The sequence below is a fragment of the Sminthopsis crassicaudata genome, chromosome 4 (genome assembly GCF_048593235.1).
Source record: "Sminthopsis crassicaudata isolate SCR6 chromosome 4, ASM4859323v1, whole genome shotgun sequence".
Lineage (NCBI taxonomy): Eukaryota > Metazoa > Chordata > Mammalia > Dasyuromorphia > Dasyuridae > Sminthopsis > Sminthopsis crassicaudata.
Window position 1 is genome coordinate 302,325,462 of NC_133620.1, and position 10,969 is coordinate 302,336,430.

General features: G+C 35.9%; 1 protein-coding gene across 1 annotated transcript; it reads right to left on the reverse strand.

Annotated features, from left to right (window-relative positions):
• Nucleotides 1–9,157: 9,157 nt before the first annotated feature.
• On the reverse strand, nt 9,158–9,648 carry LOC141566854 (histone H3-like). Its single transcript, XM_074311977.1, has one exon. The coding sequence runs from the start codon at nt 9,615–9,617 to the stop codon at nt 9,207–9,209; it is 411 nt and encodes a 136-aa protein (XP_074168078.1). The 5' UTR covers nt 9,618–9,648; the 3' UTR covers nt 9,158–9,206.
• Between the last annotated feature and the right edge of the window lie 1,321 nt (nt 9,649–10,969).

The following is a 10,969-nucleotide window of genomic DNA, read 5'->3' on the forward strand; positions in this document are numbered from 1 at the left end:
AGCCTTTGCTTCTACCAGTATAAGACTGTTGCATCATTCTAAAGTGAAAGGAATTCAGTTCTGAACTTGGACACATGTAGAAAGTAAGCCAGTGCATAGGTTCATTGCTATGCATGTTCTATGTGATGGTGCTGAAGACCCCAGTAGAGCAGATTAGAGAATTCCTCTAATAACTGTTGGGCGCTGGATGTGTTGGGGTCACAGCTACTTCCCTTCTCCCCTGTCTTCCTTGCCATTAGGACTGGGAAAATTGAGTTAAAAAAAAAGAACCCAGCAAAAATCTAGGAGCTTCAATCACCTTAACATAACATTGTGTCATCCAATGTTTCTGATACTTCGAGTAATGTTTTCTTGGTTCTGCTCATTTCACTTTGCATTCTCTCCTACATGTATCATTTTCCATTTTTGTCATATAAGCCAATCTTAATAGGTGTGAGGTAGTACCTAAGAATTATTTTACATTGTATTTCTAATCAAAAGTGATATAGAATGATTTAAAAATGTACTCCTTCATATGCCTATAGGTAGCTTTGATTTCTTCATCTGAAAACTGCCTGTTTATATAGTTTGACCATTTATCAAATGGGGAATAATTTGTATTCTTATGTGACTTAGTTCTTTACATATTTGAGAAATGAGGACTTTATCAGAGACATGATGTAAATATTGTTTTCCAGATTTCTGCTTTCCTCCCAATCTTGGTTGTATTAGTTTTGTTTATCCAAAAGCTTTTTCCTTTAATAAAATCAAATGATCTATTTTACATTTTTAATATTCTCTTTCTCTTGTTTGATCATGAACTGAACATGTAAGTCACTTAACTCTTAGAATTTGGACACTATTTCACTTAATGAATATATGTTTAGTATTGATATTACTTCATACTTATATACTTTATCAAGTTGTATTTTCCTTATCTCTCTCTCTCTCTCTCTCTCTCTCTCTCTCTCTCTCTCTCTCTCTCTCTCTCTCTCTCTCTCTCTTGCTTTTTCTTTGTCTGAACTCAGAACTGCTATCCCTGTTTTTTTTTTCCCCCACTTAGCTGGAACATAATACTCTTCCAGACTCTTATGTTTACTCTGTGTGTCTTTTTGTTTCAAGTATGTTTCTTGAAAAACAATATGTTTTAGGATTCTGTATTTTGATCCACTTTGCTATTTGTTTCCATTTTATGGGAGAGTTCATCCCTTTCCCATTCACAGTTATTTCTATGACTGTGTATTACTCTTCATCCTATTTTTCCTCTTGTTTTTCCTTTCTCTTTTTCTGTTCTTTTCCCTCCTCAATAGTGTTTTGCTTCTGTCTACTGCTTCCTCTGCCTTCCCTTCTGTAAGTGCCCTCATTCAAACTCTCTGTTCCCTTTCCTTAATCTCCTCCTCTCCCACTAAGACAGATTTTTTATATTCAACTGATTATATATATTATCCTCTCTTTGAGCCAATCTGATGAGAGTAAGGTTCAAGAAATGCCCATGTCCACCCTCTCATCTTCCCCTCCATTTGATTTATCGTAGCTTTTTATTTACAAAACATATATATGCATGGGTAGTTTTTCAACATTGACTCTTGCAAAACCTTCTGTTCCAACTTTTCCCCTCCTTCTCCTCACCTTCTCCCCCTAGACGGCAGGTAGTCCAATACATGTTAAATATGTTAAAGTATATGTTAAATACAATATATTATACATATTTGTACAGTTATATTGCTGCTCAAGAAAGATTGCATCTAGAAAGAAGGTAAAAAAAACCTGATAAGGAAAACAAAAATGCAGACAATAACAAAAGTGGAAATGCTACATTGTGGTCTGCACTCATTTCCCAGAGTTCTTTCTTTGGGTGTAGCTGATTCAATTCATTACTGCTCTATTGGAACTGATTTGGTTCATCTCATTGTTGAAGATGGCCACGTCCATCAGAATTGATCATCATATAGTATTGTTGTTGAAGTGTATAATGATCTAGTTCTGCTCATTCCCTCAGCATCAGTTCATGTAAGTCTCTCCAGGCCTCTTTGAAATCATCTGCTGGTCATTTCTTACAGAATAATAATATTCCATAACATTCATATACCACAATTTATTCAGCCATTCAATTTTCAGTTTCTGGCCACAACAAAAAAGGGCTGCCACAAACATTTTTGCACATATGGGGCCTTTTCCCTTCTTTAAGATCTCTTTGGGGTATAAACCCAGTAGAAACACTGCTGGATCAAAGGGTATGCACATAGTTCCAAATTGTTCTCCAGAATGGTTGGATCAGTTAACAGTTCCACCAACAATGTATCAGTGTCCCAGTTTTTTCACATCCCTTCCAACCTTCATCATTATCTTTTCCTGTCATCTTAGCCAATCTGACAGGTGTGTAGTGGTATCTCAGAGTTGTCTTAATTTGCATTTCTCTGATCAATAATTATTTGGAGCACCTTTTCATATGACTAAATATAGTTTCAATTTCTTCACTTGAAAATTGTCTCTTCATATTCTTTGACCATTTATCAATTTCCCTCTCCATTTTAAAGATTCTTTTACATCTCTTCATGTGAAATAATTTACCTCATTCTACCTCTCATTTCCTTCTGTACCATTTCATTCCTTAGTTATTTTTATGTGATTTCTTTAACTTCATCTTATTCTTGTGCCCTCTGTGCATGTAGGTCATAGAAAATAAATAGAACTTACAGAAAATAATCCTTAGCTGTTAACCTTCCCAGAGGCCTTTTTATCCTTATCCACTTATAGTAGTTTGGTAAGCTCTCAGCAAGTGCTTTCTTTAGTGTGGTTCTCCAGTGTGTGTCTTCTACTAAAGTTCTTGGGTTTTTTTTCCTCACTGGTGTTCTCCATGTTTATTCTGGCCATCTTCATAGTATATATATATATGTTTCATTGCTTTGTCTATATTTCTCAGTAGATTACAATAGATGATTGAGGATAGAGCAGGACTGTTGCTACTTGTTGTCCCTCCTTTACTGTCCTGTGACACATTATTCCTCCTGATGTTTTCTAGCAGATAGGTTAGTTTCTTTCCCCAGCTGTTAATTATTGGGCATTTTAGTAATCAGTCAATCTGAATTGTTTGTAAGGATATTGCAATTCCTTATCTGAGAACACTTGGCCAGCCTGCTTCCACATTTCTTCCTTTGAGCATTGCAATTCTGACCATCTCTGATCTCATGGAAACATGGTCAGGAATCCATCAAGTGCTTCTCTATTCTCAGTACTTAAGTTTCAGTGACTAAAGTCTCGTATTTCACACAAATTTTATTTTCTGCCAACATTAGTCCTCATCTACAAGAATAGTCCAGTCCCTGATTTCTACCATTAATTATCCTTTCAGGTACTGAGTTACTCTGTAATTAATTGGTTTCTTGGGGAGATGGAATGAAAAGGAAGCAAGCAGCTGAAGAAGAAAAAACAAGTTGCCACTACATATTCTTCCCATTAACAAATCTCAGTATTATGAGGGCTATCCTTATTTTTGTATAAAAACTCCTGTTTTTATAAGTTTTCAAAACCTGCCCTTCCCTGTCCTCACATTTATTATCATGAACATAAAAATTCTCCTATTCATTCAAGATAACACCTGTCATCTTTTTGATGGAACTAGACTCGTAATTTCTGCATTGTTATATGCAGAATGCTAGTTGTAATGAAATTCATAGTCTTAAAGTGTTTTGGGAATCAAGAAGATCAATGATTTCCCCATGATCACGTAGCCAATGTTTATTGGCATCAGGACTTGAAACCAGTCACTTTAACGTTAAAATCCCACTCTATGCTTAATCTCCCTAATTTGTAGTTTTTCTAAGATTAATCTCTTTCCTCTATCATCATTTAATATGTCACAGCTTAAATATTTGCTGTGTGTCAGGCTTCCGTTGCAATGAAAAAAAAATACATAAATTACTAGGTACATAAAAAATATATGTAGAGCAGATGGAGACAATCTGAAAGGAATGGCACTAGTAGCTGAAGTGACTAGGCAATTCCAGGTCACAAATCCAGAATAGATTGATGTTTCAGGGTAAAGGATGGTCATGGATCCTGGAACAAATGTCAGAGCAAATAGTGGTTGGGTAACTCTAACTGATCCTGAAAATGAGTTTGAAAACCATAAAAGAATTACCAGGGCAGAAATCCCAGACTAAAGGTGATCCTGAAGTTTTGCCGATCTAAACCAATAGAGTTTTCTAACTGTCTGGGAGTGGTTGATTCAGTACTAATTTATACTGGAACTTTTAATCAGTGATAAACCAAAAGAATTGTTGTATATACTCAAACTCAGATCAAGAACTTGAAGGGCTCAGATCAGCAGGGCAATGATCAGACTTTACATTGAATCACACCACTAGGCAGGCATGGAAAGTTTGCTGGTTTTAAACCTGAGTTGGCCCTGATATACTGGAATAACACAGGGCTTAAATATCTCAAGAGAGGCAAAAAGACACAAGAAGATACAATCTCAAGTCAGGACTTCCCCAAGAAATGCCCATTCCTAAAATAAAATCTAAAATCAAGAATAAGACTAGAAAAGTGAGCAAACAAAAAAGACTACTATATAAAGCTATTTTGGTGACAGGGAAGCTCAAAATACAAACCTAGAAAAAGAGAATACTGTTAAACATGTATAGGCAAAACTGCAACAGGATCACACATGTATACACACACATGAACACACACATGTATGTAAACAGACAATGAACATACATTCAATCAGTGTTCCTTGATGAGTGTCAAAAAGAGCTTTAAAAGGATTTTACAAATAAAATGAAAATGATAGAGGAAAAATGGAGAAAGAACTGAAAGCTATGAAAGAAAGATGTGAGAGTTAACAGTTTTGGAGATGTATAAAAACTTACTAATAAAATCACTCTCTAAAAATTAGAATTAACCAAATATGAGACAATAAGACATTTTAAAATGAAGTCAAAATACTGACAAAAAGTACTCGCCTGAAAAACATATTGAGGAGGAAGAATTGGAGAATCATTGAATAACCTGAGAGTTATAACCAAAAAAAAAAAAAAAAAAAAGTTTAAGTATATTTCAATAACTGATAAAAGAAAACTGTGCAGATCTCTTGGAATTAGAAGATAAAATTGAAATGGAATAGTGACTTCTCGGAAGAAATACCAAAATAAAAATTCCCAAGAATATTATATTCCAAACCTAGAACTTTTAGTTTAAAGATAAAATACAATCAGAAAGAAAGAATTCTATTAGAGAAGAGCCACAGGCAGGATTCCATGTGATTTAGCAGCCAACACCATAGAATAACAATGAGCTTGTGGTATGATATTCTAGAAGGCAAAAGACAGACAACAAAAGATAACCTACTCAGGAAAAATGAGTATAAAACCATGATGAGGAAAAGGGGAAAAAATGAATCTTGAATGATACAGAGAGCTTTCAAGCTTTCAATAATCATAGAAACAATAATGAGACAATATGCCAGTATTTTGGGGAATGAAGTCAAAGTAGTCTTTAGAAGAAAATATATACCTTAAAACACTTTCACCAATTGTAATGCCCAATAATTGCGAGCAGGGACTTCTGTTAATTTCTTAGTAGAGATTTATTAATGTTAGATGACCAATGGGACCTATAGTCCAAAGCATTCAGTCCAGAGAAATTTAGGCACAGAGTAATAGTATTGTAACTAGTAAAGCAAGCAGATAAAGCAAAGAATGCATTTAGGCAGCTATTTATCATTTATCATTAGGCAGCTATTATACAAGAAAAATAGGGGGGCAGTTAGATGGCAGGTAGGTGGCACAGTGGATAGAGCACCAGTTCTGAAGTCAGAAGAATCTGAGTTCAAATCTGGCTCAGAATTACTAAAGGAAAAAACCCTGGACCAGATGGTTCTTACAAGTGAATTCTATCAAATGTTTACAATTAATTAACAAGGTCATTTAATTCCAATATTACATAAATCGTTTTACAAAATAGGTAAAGAAAGGGTCCTACCAAATTCTTTCTTTGAGAAAATATTGATATTTAAACCAGGAACAGTACAAAATGAGAAAGAGCATAGATCAATATCCCTAATGGATATTGATATATACAAAACTTTATGATATTAGTAAGGAGACTATAGCAACATATCACAAAAATCATACACTATGAGAAGGTTGGATTTATACCAGGAGTAGTCCAATATTAAAAAAAAAAATCTATAAAAATGACCATATTAGTTGTAATGCCAGAGAAACAGAGGCAAGATAGAGATTAAAGATTTTTCAATATTTTATTTGGATTTCTGAGATTGTGCTGGGGACATGATGCCCCCAAGGCTGCTATCTAAAGCATCCGACTGAGAATGTGAGTTCTCAGTGACATTTTATATATATAAAATCACACAGTTCCAAGCTGAGGTAGCTAAACAACGGGAAAGGGGCGAGAGGAGGGTAGAGTCCAAACTCTGGTAAGTGGGACTCTGCAGGCAGGGACCATTGATCTGGTTCTGACAGGTTGGGAGTAGGACCATAAATTCTTATAAATTGAGAGGATTTAGGTGTCCAAATAGAGCCAGGAAGTCTGAAACTTGGAAATATAGACAATGCCAATTAAGTATCTGAGATAGGACATCTGGAGTCTTATCTTTTGGAATGCCAGATCTCCATAGCCCTAATTATCTCATGAGCAGAAAAGGGAGGGTTGCAACCAGAGAAACTGAGGCAGAACAATTCAGGGAAACTGCGGCAGAACATTGATAACAATAACAACAAAAAAATTAAGTATAGCAATAAAGCACAGAGAAGGCTTTTGAAAAGATTGAAATTTGAAATCTCATTTGAAATTTAATAAAAGGACAAAGAGGTAAATCTCAGAGTAAGACATTGTGAAGAGCATGTTATTGTTTTTCTTTTGAAGACAATCATGATAGGAGTCAGGGAGGAAGGAGGCAGGGCTGGGAGAAAGGAAAGGAAGGAAGAGAAGAAGGGAGGAAGCAACTGCCTTGTTCAATTAGAATTGGGCAATTGGGTTCCCAATGAGACAGGCACTACTACTCACAGGTTGCCTTTTGTTCTCAAAAAAAAAAAAAAACATTGATATCTGGAAGCAGATGACATGACTTGTATTGAATTGGATTTAAGTTAGGGGCATATGACCTAATAATTAATAGCCCTGCATCTAGTCAAGTGAATTAAGAATATAGTCCATTTTTTTCTAAGTGTAGAAGAACAAAATAGAAAGCATTTAACTGGCTAGCATCACAAAGATGAAAAATCGCTATTGGCTGCATCAAATAAATTGTATATAGACCCCACATACTTTGAGAATTACCACTCACTATTTCTTTTTCTTTTTTTTTTTTAATTTTTAAGGTATATATATTTTTTTTACTTAATAATTTTTTATTATATATATTTTTAAATAATATTATCCCTTGTATTCATTTTTCCAAATTATCCCCCCCTCCCTCTATTCCCTCCCCCCGACGACAGGCAATCCCATACATTTTACATGTGTTACAATATAGTCTAGGTACAATACATGTGTGCGAATATCATTTTCTTGTTGCACAATAAACTTTAGATTCCGAAGGTACATGTAACCTGGGCAGACAGATATTAGTGCTAACAATTTACATTCACTTCCCAGTGTTTCTTCTCTGGGTGTAGCTACCTCTGTCCATCATTGATCAACTGGAAGTGAGTTGGCTTTTCTTTATGTTGAAGATTTCCACTTCCATCAGAATACATCTTCATACAGCATTATTGTTGAAGTGTATAGTGATCTTCTGGTTCTGCTCATTTCACTCAGCATCAGTTGACCTAAGTCTCTCCAGGCCTCTCTGTATTCCTCCTGCTGGTCATTTCTTACAGAGCAATAATATTCCATAACCTTCATATACCACAATTTACCCAACCATTCTCCAACTGATGGACATCCATTCATCTTCCAGTTTCTAGCTACAACAAAAAGAGCTGCCACAAACATTTTGGCACATATATGTCTCTTTCCGCTCTTTAGTATTTCTTTGGGATATAATCCCAGTAGTAGCGCTGCTGGGTCAAAGGGTATGCACAGTTTGATAACTTTTTGGGCATATTTCCAGATTGCTCTCCAGAATGGCTGGATTCTTTCGCAACTCCACCAGCAATGTATTAGTGTCCCAGTTTCCCCACAGCCCCTCCAACATTCATCATTATTTGTTCCTGTCATCTTAGCCAATCTGACAGGTGTGTAATGATATCTCAGAGTGGTCTTAATTTGCATTTCTCTGATCAATAGTGATTTGGAACACTCTTTCATGACCACTCACTATTTCTAAGGAAGGTCTTTATAAATTACAGGCTGTAACAACCCCTCTCTGAGGTCCCTACAGACTTACTGGAGACTGGGGAATTCAATAAGACCACTTTAATTGGTTAAAAAATAGGAGGTTAAATTATCCTAGCCAGTTTGCCCTATCTTCTTCAGGCAAGCCCCACAAACTTTGTAAGTGATACCAAAGCAATATTTTATGGGCGTATTGGGAACAGAATTTATCACCCTTATATTTTTGGGATCTAAAGTTAGAAAGAAGGGAGGTTTGGACTTCAGCATACTTAAGTTGTCCGCCTAAACCTTACAGGAAAGGTTTCGTATTTAAAAGAATTGTTATAGCACAAAGTAAATTATAAAATTCAAAATAAAAACCAATTTACTCAGTATAATGAAAAATTCCTATTAAAACATTGAAAAAATAGATTTTAAAAAATAAATTATATCCATCTTAAAACCTAGTCAGCAATATCTATAATGCAATGATCCCATTTTGGATAAAACAAAGTCCAATAACTAGAAGCCTTTTCAATAAGATCGAGGGTAAAGTCTAGAAAAATCATCATGGCAATTCAATGGAGCAAAACTTAAATTGCGGTTCAAAATCTCATATGTAATCATGTAAGGATTTGAGTCATATCAGCAAAGTGATTTTCCTACCTTACATAACCATATACTCGGTCTAGTAGTCCACTGTGGAAGATATTGCTGACTAGGTTTTAGGATGGATATAATTTATTTTTTAAAATCTATTAGTTGCATCAAGAGATTATGTATGTAGCATAACATGTTTTTGGACGTGTTAGCTTTTTATTAAGTAACCAACCAGTTTTAAGATCCACTTGTTTGCCTAAGACTGCGAATGTAACAGCTACTTTTAAAGAAACCGTAGGTGGCTCTAAGAAGAGCCTTTGGAAGTTGATGTCAATAAACTAAGTTTAAGCCCTCTCTCCACGAATGCGGCGAGCCAGCTGGATGTCCTTGGGCATGATGGTCACCCGCTTGGCGTGGATGGCGCACAGATTGGTGTCCTCGAACAGCCCCACAAGGTAGGCTTCGCTGGCCTCCTGCAGAGCCATCACGGCCGAGCTCTGAAAGCGCAAATCAGTCTTGAAATCCTGGGCGATCTCGCGAACCAGCCGTTGGAAGGGAAGCTTCCGAACAAGAAGCTCGGTTGATTTCTGGTAGCGCCGAATTTCTCGCAGAGCCACGGTGCCAGGACGATAGCGGTGAGGTTTCTTCACGCCGCCGGTTGCGGGAGCGCTTTTCCGAGCTGCTTTAGTAGCGAGCTGTTTTCGGGGAGCCTTGCCTCCCGTAGACTTCCTAGCGGTTTGCTTGGTACGAGCCATTTTCCAGGAAAGGTAGAAATAGGATGTAAGAAAAAGTTCTGCCGTTCTCTATTTATAGGAGCCAGACTTACTGAGTTGTTACATGATTGGTTTAAGGGAATCTTCGAAATCCCGCGCTATGACGTGATTGGTCCGCTTTTCATCCCCTTGTTTCTTTGATTTTTAAAGTGCCTCTTTTTTTAGATCCTCTAACTCAGTTCTTGTTTTGGTTCTTTTGCGCGTTCTTTGCTCCCTCCCCATATGTCATTGTAATGTGTTCACCTTAAATAAAAAGAGAAAACATTTGTCCTTGATATTGAGATTGCGTGCAATTTGTAAATAAAAATTTCATTGACTTTCTACAAACTTGAATTAGAAACAATTGGTAGTATGTGTGCGTTTCTTCCTTTGGGGTTCCATTTTCAATGACTAATTCCAATTATGGAATGTGTCTAGTCTTTTTATTAAATCAGCCCACAATATTAATTATATACCTAGTTTGTGCCAGGCACTTTATTAAGTACTTAGGGACATAAAAGTAAGACAGTTTACATTCTAAAAACAATCCAAGAAGACAACATGCAAACTATTAGGTGCAAATCCTACATAGAGGATGAATTATAGATAATTCAAATTTGGAAGAGACTAGGACTAAAAGCTTTTCTGATGAAATGCTCTCTATAGAAGGATTTAAGGTGGAATTTGAAGAAAGTCAAACAGTATTAAAGAGTAAAAGATCATGGATTGTCAAAATTGGAAAGTACAGCAATGTATAGTAGAAAGATTTGAGAATCAAAAGATTTAGATTTGGATAACTGCAGGCAATCACCCTACAAGGTGATATAATCATGGGCAAATTTTAAACTATTTGAATCTGTTTCCTCATTTGTCAAATAGGAATAATGTTTGTGGTATTTTCTTCACAAGTTGTGTTGAAAGACAAAGTGGCACACAAATGTGATCTTTTGTAACAAAATCAGTCTCATTGTTGAAAAAGAATTCCAAGGCAAGAATTCCCTGTAAAGCTTACCAGAAATGCTGTCATTTTAACTTATGTTAAGGACCACCCCATTACCTCCAGAAAAATCCCAGCTCATCTTTAGATAATTATTATTTGGTCTATCAAGTCTAAAGCTGCCCATTTGCAACTGAAGTTCATATATCTATAGTTTTAGAATGTAAGGGAGTTCAGTTTCATTTAGATGAGGTTCAGAGAGTTGAACTGTATGAACTGCCAAAAGTTAAATATTAAAGAGGCCAAGCTAATCCTCTGAACCCAAATTTTGTATTTTCTATGCTCCTTTGGGCCAAGGAAGAGCAAAAGTGCAAGTCATTTAACCTCTTAACAGATCTAATTTTACTATAGATGAGAC

Excerpts from the sequence above, each read along its gene's own strand:
- LOC141566854 (XM_074311977.1), bottom strand. The coding sequence starts at position 9,617 with ATGGCTCGTACCAAGCAAACCGCTAGGAAGTCTACGGGAGGCAAGGCT.